Source organism: Anoplopoma fimbria, chromosome 21, assembly GCF_027596085.1.
Source record: "Anoplopoma fimbria isolate UVic2021 breed Golden Eagle Sablefish chromosome 21, Afim_UVic_2022, whole genome shotgun sequence".
Lineage (NCBI taxonomy): Eukaryota > Metazoa > Chordata > Actinopteri > Perciformes > Anoplopomatidae > Anoplopoma > Anoplopoma fimbria.
The window spans coordinates 2,003,022-2,021,510 of NC_072469.1; the positions used below are offsets into that span (position 1 = coordinate 2,003,022).

General features: G+C 40.0%; 1 protein-coding gene across 1 annotated transcript; it reads left to right on the plus strand.

The window, feature by feature from the left end:
* The first annotated feature begins 226 nt into the window (after positions 1-226).
* On the plus strand, positions 227-17,992 carry LOC129111073 (uncharacterized). Its single transcript, XM_054623368.1, has 7 exons — positions 227-440; positions 10,583-10,933; positions 13,072-13,230; positions 13,512-13,838; positions 14,691-14,798; positions 16,071-16,130; positions 17,107-17,992. Exons 1-7 carry the CDS (start codon positions 227-229, stop codon positions 17,202-17,204), a joined length of 1,317 nt encoding a protein of 438 aa, XP_054479343.1. The 3' UTR covers positions 17,205-17,992.
* The last annotated feature ends 497 nt before the right edge of the window (positions 17,993-18,489 follow it).

An 18,489-nucleotide genomic window follows, 5' to 3' on the forward strand; every position in this document is an offset into this window, starting at 1 on the left:
CTTCATACATGTTTACTTGCTGCACTGCCTCCAAGTGGCTGAAAAAAAAGAAAGTTTAAGAAGCTCAAACATCAGAGAAAGACGCCACCAATCATCTGCATCGTCCACTGAATCCCACTCAGCTGTGACAGAAAGCGTGTCTCACCCTCCAAACTTGAACTTGCTGTTCTCCCCGAGGAACACCTCCTTGTGCTTCCTGCGCCCGGTGCTGCGTCCGCCGGTCGTCATGGCGACCAGGCTGGCGGCGGCCAGAGCCAGGCAAGTCAGCAGCAGGTCCACCTTCATGCTTCACAGGTTGCCCCGCCGCAACGGAGGCGACGCCAGCATCGCCGGGGTCCACAGTGACCCCCAACGACTCCACCAGCTCCACCAGCTCCACCAGCTCCACCAACCCTGCAGACTAACGCCGGTTGTTCTGGTCAAACATCCCACGACTGCTGGTAGATTCCTCAACCAGAGAGCTCCAGATCAAAGGCAAAAACATTAGTGAGGTTTCTCTCTTGGATGCATGAATATAAATGTTCCTACGTGAAGCTCTTCAGTCTGCAGACGAACATCTCCATCTCTCTTCTGCTGCTTTTTCCCCCGACCGGCTTCATTCACTCCACCCGTCTGTTTTATCTGCTGGTTTTTTTCCGACCTATCTCTGATTAAAATCGATATGAATCTATTCCTCGCGGCGACGGAGGAATGACACTAATTCCACCCTAATCCTCTTATCTGCCGCCGCAGCAATCTTTCACTAACCTACAAACACACACACACACACACACACACACACACACACACACACACACACACACACACACACACACACACACACACACACACACACACACACACATACACACATCAGGAATCAGGATTTTCTCAGCGGGACAATAAAAAAATAAAAAAACAGCCACCTGGTGTGATTATAAGGATTATATGAGGTTAGCGCACACCTCTACATCGTGTGTGTGTGTGTGTGTGTGTGTGTGTGTGTGTGTGTAGAGGTTATTTGCGCGTGGAAAATGAATGACGGGTTCGGAAGCAGCTCAAACAACCAATCGGCCGAGATTTAATCTGAGCCGGAGTGGAGCGAAATGCGTCTAATCCAGCCTCAACTATAGCGTCTTCCTCAATTTACACCTCTGGAGGACATAATCCCACCAAACACACACACACATCCCTGTACTTCTATCTTTGTGGGGACCCTCCATCACATAATGCATTCTCAAGCCCCTTGTCCGAAACCTTTAATCATCACAACTAAATGCCTCAGTTTCAACCAGGCGACAACCTCAGATTCTGCCGAGTGAAGTCGATGCTTAAGTGTCTTAAAACTTGCATTCTCTGTACTGACCAGCAGGGGGCGACTCCTCTGGTTGTATAGAAGTCTATGAGAAAATGACTCTACTTCTCTCTTGATTTATTCCCTCAGTAAACATTGTAAACATGAGTTTATGGTCTCAATCTCTAGTTTCAAGTCTTCTTCAATACAGCATGATGTTCATTTAGTAAATGATGCTCCATTTAGAGTCAAACAGACCATAAAGCAGGGGATGCTTTAGGGCGGGGCTACACACTGATTGACAGGTCCACACCAGAGACGTATACGGAGTCTATAGGTCACTCCTCCTCAGTCCATATATGGTCACTTCTGTTTATTGGTTCCAAAGAAAACAACATTGCGACAGCCTTATTCCAAGATGGCGAAAGGGAAATTGCTAAACAAACCAATCGATGACGTCACGATGACTACGTCCAATTCTTATATACAGTCTATGGTTTTACCCTAAACCTGATCCTAACCTGAATGGTAAATAAAAGGCTGAACCCTCAACAGGCCTTTGAAGAGGTGAGGACCGTCTAAAATCTTCAAAACGTCCTCACTCTGAGTAAAACCCTTTGGTCCTCACAAAGATAGATGTACAAGTAAGCACACACACATCTGATTGCAAATTTTACACTGACAAGTCAAGACTGACAAGGCCCAAGTCAAGTCTGACAACTCAAGACGGACAAGTCCTAAATCAAGTCCTAAGTCAAGACTGGCAATTCCAAAGTCCTGAACTTTGAGTTTTAAGTCCTAAACGAGCCATTGTGCGCTCTTCACCAATTGTATGCCGTTTTAGAAATAGAATAATATTTTACATAATAAAAAAAAAAAATGTATTTGTATTGAGGCGCATTACTAATTTAAACTTGGTTGACGCTGTGAAATCAAACACTTTTCGGTAAGGTTTAAGAATAAACATAATGGTTTGGGTTGAAGTCAAATGTTTGTTTGGTAAATTACGTACATAAATTAAGTAATCAACCTAAATAAGTCAAATGTCAACCTACACGGGACATGAACAGAGGCCTTCTTGGTGAAAGTCCAGTATTTATTTAAACAATCCATTCACCTTCTTTTATTGAATTACAACAAACCAACAGCTCACCCTCGTTCTGATACTCTTTGGTGTATTGATGACTGTTTATTTTTATCTACATACTTTGAATTTCTGCCCATTTACAACAGAGGAACAGTGGGAACCAGAATGTTTGTTCTGTTGATAGCTAAGAATGCAGCTCCACTATTTCAGTCTTATCAGAGATAATTAAGCCATAAGAGATAAAAGGTTAAAGTCCCCCCCCCCCCCTTCATTCTTACTTAAGGTGCCTGTCTTTAATTCAAGGTACTTAAGCTGAGCTCCATTTGAACTGGGAAGTCGGAAAATTTCAACTGGAACGCCGCCTCGGAAAGTTGGACGAAACCCAACCAACCCCAAATCAAAAAAGCTGCAGTAATATGCTGTTTATTAGCACTTCTGTATAAACCATACTGTTCAAGAGATAAGATAAGATAATAAATAACTTTATTAATATAGAAGGATTTTTTTGGGCCAGAGATTTATCAAACATTACAACAGAACAATAAGTAAAAACATAAATAGTAAAAATAAACTGTTGCTAACCTGGCTGGAACAAACCCCAATAAGATTTACGACTTGGGTGTGAATTCTGATTTCCAAGGTAACTTGAACGCAGCGTTGGTGCCAACTTTCAGGTGGTGATGTGAGTAACCGAGGCTTCCCTTAAAAAAAAGAGAACTAAAAGTACTCTGTAAAAACTCCCCATGTTAAATAAAGATCACACATCCGTCATTTTTTTTTAACTTTAACTTTTGAACTCAACCAAGTGATGACTAAATTACAAAGTAAAACTCTCCCTGCAGCTCTCTATTTCACATCCTACATGTGAGGGTTTATTGGCTTCTGAATATTAAAAGTAAACAGAGTGTGTTTGGTCTCAGCAGGTGTCGGTTGGTTGGCTTGCAGCACATGGCACACGGCACACGGTACAAACTAAAACAGCTGTGCACTTTGAAAGCAAACCCCACTGACATTTGATGGAGAGGAAACACTGACTGCTATGGAGGGTCCTATGTGTGTGTGTGTGTGTGTGTGTGTGTTTGTGTGTTTGTGTGTTTGCCAATCACAACCAAACTCCACCCTTTAGAGGGTGTGTGTGTGTGTGTGTGTGTGTGTGTGTGTGTGTGTGTGTGTGTGTGTGTGTGTTTGTTTGTGTGTTTGCCAATCACAACCAAACTCCACCCTTTAGAGTGTGTGTGTGTGTGTGTGTGTGTGTGTGTGTGTGTGTGTGTGTGTGTGTGTGTGTGTGTGTGTGTGTGTGTGTGTGTGTGTGTGTGTGTGTGTGTGTGTTGAAATGTTTGCTCCCTATTCTCTAAATAAACCTGTTGATCCAGTCAAGCTGACACTCACTCAGCCTCAGGAGGCGACACACTCCCCCTTCTTCTTCTTCTTCTTCTTCTTCTTCTTCTTCTTCCTCCTTTCTTCTTCTTCGTCCTCTTCTTCCTCTTCTCTCTCTGGTGGTTTCATTTGAGCTGGAGCTCCGGCTGAGTCACTGTGACTGTTTTCTCAGTTTCCCCGGTATGTCACTGACAGATTTTTCTCCGGCAGCGGCTCTGTTTGATAGATCAGGACTATAAAAGGTTATTATCAGAAGACGTTTGACTGTGGATGACCAGGAGCTTCTGTAAGTACCAACTTTTTCTGTCATTTATTCCATAAACACAGTGCATTTGCTTTGTTTTGTTTTGTTTTTTACTGGAAACTATGTGCAATACTTTATTCAGCGACGTAAACATTTATTGAGAGTCTGAGTTGTTTTTTCATTTATTAAAAGTTAAGGTGAGAAAACATCAGGAAAACATTTAAGTTTGAAGCATTTTTTTGTGTTTGTTTCTGTGTATAACTTATTAGAACATGAAATACATCAATGTAAATATAATGCGGAAGCTGTTTTATTGTTTGATTAATTACGGTCTTGTTATCACATGTGGGATGGGCAGCACGTTTGACATGATAGGAAAACTAACTCATACAGGAGTATAACTTTTAAATGTCAAAGAGTTAATCATTAGTGTCTTAATAACTCAAATAAGTGTGTTATAAATACAGAATAAGCTTTTTAAAAGAGTTGCTGTATGTTTTAAAGGCAGCAGAGCTAAAGCTGTGTTTCCCTGCACAACTTTTTATTAACTTTTTCTTGCATTTTCTTATATTCTTCTGTGCATTTTACTCTCTGCTTGGATACATTTAGTTTTAATTTTGAGGTCAGAGAGTTATCATTAGTGTTCTAATAAGTGTGTTATTAATACAGAATAAAGAGGTCATTTATGTTCTAGAGGCAGCAGAATGAGTAACGTGTCTTCCTTGAAAACTTTTCATTACTTTTTGTCGCATTTTCTCGTATTTTATTGAATATATTCTGCTGTGAGTGTTACCTGTTGCAACGTAAAGGACCTTGATGTTAAGATAAGCTGGAAAGGTCAAAAGGTCATTCACAGCGTCTTAATAACCATAATAATAAACGTCATATTAATACAGGATAAGCTGTCACTGTATGTTTTAGAGGCAGCGGAGTGAGTGACGTTTGGCTCATTGAGTTTGAGATAAGACGAGAGTTCCCCCGAGGTCAAAGAGTTATTACTGGTCTCTTTACCACAGCAATAAATCTGTCAAGGTGTTTCAGAGGCTGCACAGTCATGTTCTTTGACTTATTGTATATTAATCAATATGCTGAATCCATTTTAACGGAAAATACACTGAGTTTAAGATAATCTGGGACTAATGACTAATATAAACTAGTAATAAATAAAAATGTTATAAACACAGATAAGCTATTAAAAAGAGTTGCTTAAGTTTTAGAGTGGGAGTAGTGATTCCCTGCACACACGTATATAGACTTTATTATATTATTCTGCATGTTACTTGTTTAATGTGACGCACAATGAGATTAAGAACCTCGACGAACTTCATTTGACCCTGAAAAGTCATCTGAAAAGTTATCTGTTTAAAGATGAATCATTTAGAATTAGATTAATCACTTATTTCTGGGGAATTTGCACCAATATATTCACCCGCAACTTCCCACCAGTGCATTTCAAAATCAATCAATCAAACTTTATTTGTATAGCACATTTCATACATGTTAGTTCAAAATGACTCACTGATCGGCAGAAAACAAGACGGAACAAGTGTCGACTGAGAAAAGAAATAAAGACTGACGCACGTGGGACAATAAGTTGATTATATGTGAAAAATATATTTAGAAGCTTTAATATCAGTAGTGCTAGTAAAACAGTGTGAAATGAAAGCTAGATTTCAAAAGGTTTGTCATTTTTTTTTCACAAGAAACAAAAGTCATCCGTCAGCTCTTTCAGAGAATTTTTTTTTTTGCTGCAGGACACAAACGAAGACAAAAGTCACGTCCCAATTAGTTCACGCTTTTCTCCGTTACCAAGAGGAACTATTTTGGAGAAAATCCAAGTGCATGCCCTTCTTCTTCATCATCTTCTGCCAACAGCAAATCAGAGAGCAGTAAATCTGAGCTTCGTAAGTAGAACACTTAGCGAGGGAATTGTCTGCAGGATTACGACGCAGGAAGGATCCAACGTAAACACAAGGAGGATGCACGCCAACTCCATCACCATGAAACTCCCTTTCTCTTTGTTTCAAACAAAACACCGACTAATTCATTTATCAGCTTTCATGCCCGAGTACCAAGTTCACCTGTTTGTTTTTAGATAGTTTAGATAGCGTGGGGATAACGTGAGAGTCATTTCTTGTGTTGACAGCAGACGTATCCTCTTCCTTTCCTCTTATCGAACCACTGCAGAGATAAAAGTCAAGGGCTCGATACGCAGGATAAGATACGACAGAGAAGAAAAGAAAAAGGGGCTTTTCAGAGTTTGTGTTGAAATGAAAGAGTTCAGCTGCAAATCTCACTTTTATTTCTTTTTTATTTTGTTGATGAAAAAGGTCAAATCCTTGCCGCTCATCATAGGATCAAACGTGAACGCTTCTCAGAAAGCTACACATGTGCTGTCACGTTTAAATCTTTCTGTGTCCACCTCATGAGGAATGTGTCTCTAATTATGCTTTTTTTTTCTGTGAAGGCCAAACCCACCCAGAGAGATCCAAGGAAAAAGAAAAACCTGCCCGAAGAAAGAGAGAGAGAGAGAGAGAAGGGGAAAGAAAAGTGGAAACCTCGGGGTTGAAACCAGCAGCATGGACTGAAGAGCGGTCTGCTTTTCTGTGTGTAAGCTGAAAAGGAAAAATCATGTCAGCAGTACAGACCTGGGCCTGTTTCCTCCTCTGGATCGGCTTTGCCACGCAGGACAAAATGCCAGGTGAGACACAAACACCTCTTTGTCCAGCAACTGATCTGCAATCAGTTCACAAGGGATTCAAAGGGTTCCTTTACAGGAACCTGATACGCAGAATGGAATCTCTGCTTTTTTTAAAGTTGCAAGGAAAGGATACTTTTTCTTTCCGCAATTTGAGAACCGTCCCAAATTACTACTTATTAAATCCTTCGTCATCTAGAAAATATTCGTCTTCCAGAGCCAGTGAGACAGCAGTGAACCAGATGGACTTTAAGGGAACATCTGTCTGGTCTTTATATAGTTCTGACCATCATCCCTAAAACAAAAAAGAAGGAAAGATGAGCTATGTTGAAAAAAGACATGAAAAATAAAGGAAAGGCTGCGGCCTAAAGGAAGAGCAGCTAGCCTGAATCATATCCAAAATAGCTGCCAATCCAATCCTTCTCTATGTTCTCGTGAATTCTCACGCCAATGCGTCAAATAACGCGCTGCTTCAAACAGTGATGCAATTTGTTTTACTCTAGCGTCACTTTTAAGCGTTAATTTATGCTTGTTACGTTCATTCAGTCTTTTCAAAATAAACTTCCTTCTTCACAAGAAGTTTAGAAGTAGAACAAAACTACACTAAGTGACTAACAACACTAACGACACTAACGGCACTTACAATTCAATTGACCCGCGTGACTAACTACACAAAGTGACTTAGTTTTGCAAAACAAACAGCGTTATCTTGGATGAAAGTCTTTTTTTTTGTTAATCCGTCCAGATTACCAGGGACAGGTGCGTCGCATACACACCCTAAATGTGTGTACTGACAAAACTGCTTCACTTGATGTCTTGGCCTCTTATGTCTTTGTTCCACCAAGTGCCTGACTTCAACCCTGTTTCCTTTTTCTTTCTCCTAGATTACCATCGCAAATTTAAACACTTTTGAGACAAGTGGTTTGTAAATTGAAACAAAACTAATACTAAAACACTAAAAATCTACTCGAGTATGTTTAAAAATCAAAAGTTATTGGCCTACAAACACAAACTGCTGGTGAAAGCAGTGTTTTCTACGACCTCGACCTCCTTCATACGTTAAGGAAACATATTTGTGATTTGTTAAAAGCAAAGGTAATCCACGATAAAATATGTTCCCCTCCAAACGTCATTCCCAATGCAGGAGATTATGCTGTTATCAGCTTTCATACGTCTTTGGATGCTGTTTCCACTGAAAACGGTGTCGAGGGAAAGTTTTTTTGTTCCTGGGCTTCAAAGTTATCAAGATTGTGCTATCACCACTTCTGTAATCTCCTTTTGAAGTACTCATCTGCTCATTCATCAGTGAAACAAACTCAATTGAGTGTTTATTCTGGTAAATAACGGCGCGTGTGACGTTAATGTTCCACACTTTGTTGGATGCCTTGAAGAAACTGGTGTTTGATCAGCAGAGTGCACAAAGACTTTTCTGCAAGGGCACGAAAAGTCACGCTGCTCCGTGTGAGGCGACGGGAGCCGGCCGTCACCTGGCCGTCAGGTAGACGTTGTGCAGGTGTGAGTCATCACTAAGCCTGAGATTTATGAGAAGAATGAGCGGAACAGCTGTGAGCTGGCAGCGACAGTCGTAACACGCTCGTATAAAAGGACGGTGCTGAAAGGTGAAAAAGCAACAGTTAATCCTCCAGTCATTCCTGTGTTGATATGCCAGTACCTACATGTACAGCACAAACAAAATGATAATCTGACAGACGTTGGCTCCAAACCAACAATCTGATTCTACTTCTGGCTCCAACTGTCATACTGAAAGAACCTCAGAGTTTCCAAAAGGGAATCTCATTTGTTTCTGTGGTTAAGGTAATTAACACCTTTCCTGAAGGATCAAAAAGGCCCTAAATGACCAACGGCACTAAGTGACTAACAAAACTAATGACTCCCGTAACTAATTAATTTATATCTTGGATGAAAGTCCTATTTTGTTTGACCCACTCATCTCTCCAACCGCCTGCATCAATTATTTTTAGCAGGAAATATGGAAACCATATGTTTATACTGCCTACTTGTGCCTATAAATGGTGTCTCTGTGTGATCGGTTCAGGGCCTGTTCTGACAGAGTTCTGACAGAGCGTGTTTTGCAGATGGAAAAATCAAGGTGCATCTCACTTTTGTTGTAACAGAGTTTTTTGCAGTTAGCTGCGTCTTGTTCATTTATTGTTGTGAACAACAGATTTAGTGCTAACGTAACCCAAACCATGTGCAAGCCACCTAATAGTTCATACTACACTTTAAGTTAATGACAACAACTAACCCAAAATCTCAAGTACTCAGGGTGCAAAAATGGCACAATTCCCAGCGGCAAAAAACGATGCAATTCTCACAATTTAAGTAAATGTTTTTACAGAATTTATTCTGTGGTTTCAAATAGCACAAGTCTGAATTTGATTTGAGGGACCCAGGTTTGTCAGAGGAAGGTAAAACTGTAAATAAAAGCTGCATGGCCTACATGTGAACGGCCTCTAAAAACTCCTGCACACAGATTGAGGCTCCAAACATGAACATTTGACATAACAAGAACTGACAACCTCGTTATTAACATTCGTTCTGGCTGCAGGATCCTTATCTAACCTGTCACCTACTATGACATCACTTTTGGGGTTTGGCCAAAAGTGCCTAAACATGCTTGAAGAAAAGGTTCACATTGTGGTCAAAAAAGTAAAAGGATTATACGAACAATGAAACAGGTTATACCTGCTGTTATTGTTCATACTGGATCCCATCAGAAATCACTTGTTGTTTTCATATTATTTCTATTACGTCTGTTTTCAATCAGACTGGTTGTCGGCTTCTCTTAATGTCCCAAGGAGGCGTGTAAGAACTAGAAAACTGTTGGGATGTTCTTACCTCATTTATTTTCAAAGAATAAGGTTTGATTTCCTGTAGGGAGTAAAAGATGTGTCACTGCAGATTACTCACCGCTGCACACGTCCAAACTGAATATGTGGCAATGAAGGAAACGTGAGGGTGAATAATTCTCAACATCCCTCCTGTGAAATACCCTGCGGTGTTCTTCCTTGAGTTGTTTGTTTAACTGGAAACTAAAGAAGTGGTTTTGTTGCCAAAAGTATTTCACCATCTTTTATTAAACCTAACTAAGTATTTCACCATCTTTTTTAAATTAAACCATCTTTTATTAAACCTAACTAAGTATTTCACCATCTTTTATTAAACCTATCTAAGTATTTCACCATCTTTTATTAAACCTTACTAAGTATTTCACCATCTTTTTCTAAACATTACTAAAAAGAGAGAAAAGTTGTATTAGGATACGTTGTGTGATGACAGGAAGAGGCATTCTTTGTTCATGTTACAAACTACAACAGTTTAATAACCTTAAGAAACTTCACCTCTATAGAAACATACATTTAAAGGGCCAGGGTGGAGGATTTGGAGCCATCTAGTGGCGATGTTGTAGGTTGTATCCAACTTAAACTTCATTGGTGTGCCAAGAATGCAGAAGAACTCTGCAAAAGTCTCAATCTAGAGCCATTGTTTGTCCTTTCTGAGCTACTGTAAAGTCTCAGTAAAGAGATATACACACGTACATGTACACATGACACTTGAATAATATAATATACCTGCTTTAACACACTCTTATTTGTTTACTTTTTTACCATATTTTATTCTATATTTTTCATATTTCTATTTTTAAATTATGTATTTAGTATTGCACTGTTTTTTATTTACTGTACGCACCAATCAATCATCTAGCCCAATTCCTTGTATATGTAACGTACTTGGCAATAAACAGCTTCTGTTTCTGAAGTAGATATAAACGGCTCATTCTAAGATAACAAAAAGACAACGATTCAAATTTTTAGGTGGTCATACACTGAAGAAAACATACCTTTAACATCTCAATCTCCCACCCGGACTTTCTTGTTTCAGACATCATAGTCACCTGCTTCGTCTCGGAGGAGTGCGTGCTTCCCTGCAGTTTCCAGCCGGGCAGCGAGGAGACCATCGAGTGGTTCAGACAGGACGTGATGGTCTACAAGTTCAAGCGGGAAGATGGCGATGGGGACGATGGGGACGACGACGACGACGACAGCAGCGAAGAAGAGCACTTGGAGCACGAGAAGTTCGCCAGCGGAGTCTCCATTTTCCCTGACTTGATATCCCGCGGCAACGCCTCGCTGATCCTCAGGAGGATCGGCCTGAAGGACAGAGGAACGTACAGGTGTCACGTGACCACCTCGCAGGGCGAACACAACGCCAAGGTCATCATGAAGGTGCAAGGTGAGTTTATGACGATGGGAAAGCACTTTAGGATGCAGATGTTTGGTGCAGTTTGAATATTTGGTTTTCTTTAGTGTGAACGTGGTCATTGTGGTGTGAACTCAATCACTGAATACAGAAACAATCTCCTTCATAATTCTGCAAGATGATTTGCTAACACGTGTTGCATGGAGAACATACATCAGTTTATTTTTTTACTGATGTAACAGAAGGTGAAAAGTGGTTAAAACAGAGAAAAAGAGCAAACAAGCGTCTGCAAGGACAACCAAAAAAAACTTAGAGATGGCAACGGCGAAAGACAAATGCTGGAATGATCCCGTTTGAATTGTGCCATGATTTACACATATGACGTTTGTCAAATTTAAAAGATAATTTTGTGCATCAAGAAAGTCTCTTTTTGTAATAAAACAGTTGACGTATAAGACTGTAAAAATACGGTACTAGAAAGACGATACACCTAAAAAAGCTACGATACCTGTGTGTTAAGTACCAGGATGTTCTCTGAACAACGAGTGATATATATACCGGCTGATAAAAACAGTCTCTGGATAAAACACATCAGGTGAGATAACGTTGTATTTGTGTGTTACCTTAATTAGCTTGCTAGCTAGCAAGTCAAGCTAATGGCCGTGTTGGTGACGTACATTGTGAAAGACTAGAGATGTAGTTTAATTGATTTCACACAAACTAAATGATACGAGACTTTCTTTATGTTCAAAATGATCTTTTAAACTGACAAACATCATTTGTGTTAGTTGTTGACTGCACTACCCACATGGGACACAGGAAGGGGCGGGACTTCACCTCTTTATTTTAACAACAACTATGACAGTGCAGACTCCTTGTTTACTACCTGTCAGTCATTATTTATGACTGTGAGATCCAAGTGCAGTTATTAAAGTTATCATCTTCTCAGTCTGTTGGTTATAGGTGTGGTTTATAACAACGACAAACCCTCGTTGAGCAGCTCTGTTGTCTCAACTACAACAGAAGAGCAACAAACTCATGTTGTTTTACAGTGGAAGTCCTCAAAATTTCAAAATAAAAGTCCTGAATAGTACACTATTCCTCCTTTAGCTTAGTGGTGGTGACGTGAAGTCATGTGACTGTGGTAGAGTTTCTTTATAGCCTAACGTTATCCTTTACTTAACACTTCAAAAATCATAAAAGTGGTGTTCGTTTGTGGAGATTATCTTTATAAACAAAACCTCTAAATATCACAAACGCATAATCCACATATTTTTGAAGAGAGGAAACCAATGCGCTGCTAACTTCCTGTTGGCCTCCCCGCAGCAAACCATCAGCAAATGTTCGTATGCTAATGTGACCTCTGTGAGATGTCTCCTGGCTAAATGAACCTCTCGGAGCTGCTCAGACTGAAGGTAACAGCAGGTTTATTCCACATCTGCATTTATGGAAAAGGACAAAACGGTCATCTCTTGTGGACAACAGCGCATGCTCAGTCTAGTGGCAAATCCTCCGTCGCTATGAGGATTACCCATAATCCTTTGCTTCTACTACTCAATGCAGGTCCCAATTCACAACAGCAGGTGGCATAGTTTTCCCATTTAGCGGGATTTAACCTGAACCTTTTCAACTATGTTACACTAACAATAACTCCCTCCTTTTACTCTAAATATCAGGTGTGTAATTACTTCTAAATTACGTCAAGCCTCTCTGAAGTCCCTGCTATTATCTCCGTTCTCTCAGACGGCCCCTTTAAGAGGCTCTGAAGATGAAGGCTTTTAATTTAGTCAAGAATAAAGTGAAGTATTTCCAATGTTTGTAAGAACAGTGATGTTATGTGAACAGAGCTCTATTCTTATCGGTATGAGGCTGATGTCAGGCTATATTGGGCACTGGCACTTAGAGTCTGTCATCAGGGGCTGCTGGGAAGTATTTCAGCATGTTGAGCGTGTCTTTGTTTATGTGTGTGTGTGTGTGTGTGTGTGTGTGTGTGTGTGTGTGTGTGTGTGTGTGTGTGTGTGTGTGTGTGTGTGTGTGTTGGTGTAGCGCCCATCCGAGGCCTGTCTCTGGAGCTGTCCCGGCTGAGCGGCTACGAGGAGATGAAGTGCACTGTGGGTAACGTCTTCCCGGCGCCCCGTGTCAGCTGGGCGACCGAGCCGCCCACCTTTGAGGTCCTGCGACCCGTCACGCGCATGCTGGCCGACAAACAGGGTCTGTACACGGTGGACAGCCGCCTCAAGACGCTGGACGGGCAACCCAACCTCATCTACATCTGCAAGGTCACGACCTCCTTCGGGGGCCGGCCTGGAACGCCTCGTTCAGGGACAGAGGTAAACATACATTTCATTTAAGGGGGTGTTATGTAAAGGATGCTTGTCTGCAGGCAGGGCTGCAAAATAAAAAATATTGCACATCATTTTCCAAGTAAACTAAACATTTAATCCATATTTTTTATTTTAAACGATGCTGGAAGTGAACATAACATCAATTATTGATCAAGTATGAGGTTAATTAAAAAAAATAAGGTCTTGGAGATATCTTTCAAATGCTTTAATTTGTATGTGTTGATCTACTTACTGGAGAGAGTTTTCCTGTTTTCTCCTTCTTGTAGAAATAAAAGGAGCTGAAGGGAAAGACCTGACCATCCCCTGCTCCGCGCCTCCTTACCTGAACAAGCCCCTCCTCCACTGGAGCTTCTCCAACGGCGAGGACCCATCCCACATCCTCACCTACGACAGCCGGTTGGGGGACAGCGTCTCCACGCCGCCGTGGGACGACCACGTGGAGCTGGACGGCTTCAAGGTCCAGTTCGGGGACGGCTCCCTGCGGCTTATGGACCCCAAGCACGCCAAGCACACGGGCCGCTACACCTGCGTGTTCTCGCTGCCGCACAACACTCACACCGAACGCAACGACGTCATCATCGACGGACCTGTCGGTGAGGTCACAAACACAAAACACATTATCAAACAAATAGAGGGAAATAGAACGTTTGTAGGGGACTATTTTCAGGGGCGGATGAATCCACATTTGGTGCTCTAGTAAGTAATTAAGCTTAAAGATACTGTGAGGAGCTTCTAACTGGTCCTGAACCAGTCTCAGTTTAGTCCTGATCCTCTATAGACCTCCATCAGTAAACGAGACCATCAGAGAGAAGATCGTCTGTTTCTATAAAGTTATTCTTAAAGCTCGTCATCGGAGCCACCGGGTCGGATTCTGGAGAAACCAGATGAAATCATGAAGGTTCACCAGAAACTCCTTCAGACCAGACTCCAGCAGAGACCAGTCCATCGTGGACAGACCCAGATCCAGCAGAGACCAGTCTGAGAGCGGTTTTCTAAAGGGACTCTGGTGCTCAGAAACACTACCACTTCTGTCCACAGGGACCGCCAGAATCAACACCAAATAAAAGTTCCTCCTAGTAACTTTAAGATACAAAATGCTCTTCAGTAGGATCGATTCATTGTTGACAAAAGGAAAAATAAAGAATATCACCAGACATGATTGTAGCAACATTTATTTAAAGTTATGGGTGCTTGGAAGACTAAGACGAACACATTCAAAACTTAAAATAACAGTCAAAATGAATGCAAAATCTGTGAAGAAGAGATAAAAACTGGAGTGCAGTGCAGCTAGATGTAGCACCAAACATATATGCATTATATAACATGGAAATATAAAGATCACATGTTCACATTCACATAAAAAACAGCTGCTGTCACTTGTCATTTCCTGTTTAAAAAAATGTGTATTTTTGCTGATTAATGGGTATTTCTTTACCTGTGTGCAGATGAGCGGAGCACTTCAGAGGAGCCTTCCTATTGGTGGCTATTCGGTCTGGTGATTGCGGTGCTGGTCGTCGCTCTGGTCAGCATGCTGGCCTGCCTGAAGCTGAAAGGTAAACATGGACTCCAGCCGACGTGGACATTTACTAACAAAGAGAAGACCGCCTGACTGCACTGAGTTAGACAATTTACATAAACATAAATAATATATGAAGGGAGGGCAGAAACAGTCTGGGAGGTCTGGTTCTCATTGTTTATACACTTTACATGGAGGTCACTATGTGACATAAAAAGTTATTTAAGTTTTAAGGTCAACATGTTTGTTTGTTATTAAATTAAAATTACATGAAAAAGGCAATTCACCACTACTGTGGACACTATATCAGGAAAAGTCTTAATTCCTTTATGGTAAAAATGAACTGTTGAATGTTACAAAAATACAGCTTTTAAAAAAAAAAAAAAAAAAAGGAAAATGTCCAAAACTTTAAATAACAGTCAAAATGAATGCAAAATCTGTCAAGAAGAGATAAAAACTTGCAGAGCCACCAAATCCTTTAATTAGAAATAAATGCAGTTTTAGCACCAAACATATTCATATATAAAAAACATGTGCATAATATAAAAAAAATTTACCCTAGAAAGTAAAGTAAAGACCCTGCTTTCAAAATCAAACTCCAGTAAAATAACAGAAGTTTTATCAGCAAAATAAGCTTTACTTATCTAATGTGAAAATGTACTTTTTTATGCAGTAGAATGGTCCTCATTGTTACTTTAATATATAATTTATTACTACTGATGATCCTTATGAAATAAACTGAAGCCAACAGCTTAAGACTAATAAAGAAAATGTATTCTATGTATTTAAAACCATAAGAAAAGCATAAGTAGAAAGAACTGTTCTTATAAACTGGTGTGTGTGTATGTGGTGGGAAAAAGGGAATTTCTGCATAAAATATTAAAACCTGAGTGTAAAGTCAAGCTTCTCTGTCTCACAGTGAATGTTCAGAGTATTAAATCTTTATTATAATAAACATAGAACTACTTTTTCTTCCTGTAAATAATAAATAGAAAAGAAATATTCATAATACTGTAAAAGATAAATAAATATTGTATTATAATAATGAATATGACACCTGTTATAAAAGTACACGCCCACACAGGTCACAACAGTTTGCACTAATCACATCCGGGTCCCGCCTGGCATTCACCGGATTCAATTTAAGAAAATGTAGGCGGTCACTAAATGAGGGCGAGGCAAGAACATCGAGAAATAATTAAGAAGAAAAGATCAAAGAGTTTTTTTTAAGAATTTGTGATTCTTCAAATTTTTAAGACTGAACAGGTGCTTTTAATTAATGATTCTGTCTCTCTACATTTGTCCTCAGGAAGAACCTCAAAGCCCAGAACCGACCCCGAGCAGGTGACAGAGCTGCATTTAGTCAAAGGTTGGTCTTTAACTCTTTAAATATAACATGCACCTTCAAAACAGGACACTAGATGGAGCCACAGTTGTCCTCTTCTTCTAGTGAGGTAGAAAAAACTCTCAAGATGATGCAGTAAAATAAAAAAATAAAATAAAAACTACAGCCTTCAAAAAAAAGACAATTAAATCAATGAAAACCTCTCTTAAAAAAATAAAATAATAATTTAAACCTTCATGAAGGGAGGAAAAAACAGGTTTCTGCTCATGAAACTGCTTTATCGACTCACTTTAAGTCCTTATATTTAGCATGTATAAGCAGTGAAAACATCATTTATAAATTACCTACAATTATGTAACGATTATTTTCATTATCCACTAATCTGCTAGTCTGCTAAATGCCTGTAATGTAATGTAATGTAATCTGCCGATTATTTTGCTAGATTATCTTTTTGTCTTTAAAATGTCTGAAAAGAGTGAAAAGTGTGCAAGTTGATGTCTTTAAATGTCTTGTTTTGTCAAAAACCCAAAGATATTCTGTTTAATAATAAAAAAAATAGAGAAAAGCAGAAAATATCCATATATGAGGCTAAAAAAAGAATTTCCTGGCATTTTGATGATTAATCGATTAGTCGACTTATTATTGCAGCAGACGCTTTTTAATTGTTTATTTAAGGACAGTATTGGTTCGTTGAGTTACAACTACATTTGTGCGTTATAAACAATTTAATAAACTGCTTATTAATGCTGAATAGTGAGACTTAAGTAGTAAGTCTTGCTCTTTCAAATCTTAATTTTTTTTCTTGTTAAATTAATTATTCAACTGCATTTAGAAAAACATGTTTTAAACTGTGTTAGTTTTAGCTAATAGGAACCAATAAAATGGGAATTGATTGTAAATGATGCAAGCAGAGAAAAGTCAGAATTAGTTATTAAAGCTCGACTTTATTACCTTTGTTTCTTCATCCTCTCATCCAGAAACGTTCTCTCTCCCCTCACAGACTCGCCGGCCGACGCTAACCTGAACGAGAGCAGCCCGTTGACGGTCGGGGGAACCAACGGACAATCAGGCCTTTCAGACGGCTCTCAGTTAACCTGAGAACAAACAGAAACAACAAGACGACATCACCTGAGACTACCAACGCACTAAACAAACACACACACAGCTTCACACTGACGAGAAACAAACAGCGTCTTAGAAACTAATATATTTAAAAGTACTATTTTGTCATATTTGGGGGTTTTTTCTGAGGAACTACTTTTGTGATATTCCAGAGGAAACCCTGATAAACATGCTGCCGTGTAGAACATGCACTCTAAAAACTTCAGGGTCTCCATGGAAGGTTCGGGGACCAGAACATTGCAGCTATGAACCTGCTGTTGGTTCAGGAAGTCTTTAGGGAAACAAGAACCCTGAAGACGGATTCTGTTGAACCTTTAAAGCCTGGGACTGGGAAGGAACCGTTTTAAGAACTCATGATCAGTCATCACTTACCTGCTGAGTAGTTTTTTCTAAAGGCTAGTTTAAAGATCTGAGTTTAAAAAGCGGTGTTAAAAAACGTAAGGCAGGGTAAGGGTACCTTTAGGGTATCAAACAAAAAAAACAGTAGTATCGAAACTTCTCCAGTCAAACGATTCCTGCATTCTGTCCTTTTCGTACACATATAGGAAAAAAAATGCTATTTGCTTGGTTTTGCTTGCAGCTAACAGTGGTAACGATGGTCACAGTGCTAATGGAGCCGACAGTGCTAACAATGGTAACAATGGTAACAGTGCGGATGGTGCAAACAGTGTCAACATTGGTAACAGTGCTGACAGAGCAAACAGTGCTAACGTTGGTAACAGTGCTGATGGAGCAAACAGTGCTAACATTGGTAAAATGCAAACAGTGCTAACATTGGTAAAATGCTGACGGAGCTGACAGTGCTAACCATGGTAACAGTGCAAACGGAGCTTTCGGTGAAAACAATGTAACAGGGCTGGCAGAGCCGACAGTGGTAACCATTTTGGATTATCTGGCTCACCGCCCCTGAAAGGTCAGCACTGTCAAAACGGCAATCCACTAATAACTGTGTATATGCAGGTGTGACGAGGCCATTATTCAGACATGAGAATGTTTTTAATCTAATGTTTTAAGTTTTATGACACGGTTCTTTATAAGTAGTGGAGATGAAACAGGAATGAATACAAATGGACTTGTGGTTCCTGATTTAGTTGCTGTGGTTCAACAGTTCTTGGCACCATTTGGTAGAAAAGTGGAGATGCTGAGAACTAAAAGGCTGCCTCTTAAAGCTTGTGACTGTGAAGAAGAGCCTCTAAAATGTTTAAAACCAGGTGAGGATGTCGTCTTTTCTCCTGAGGCGACAGTCAATCATCACAAGAAG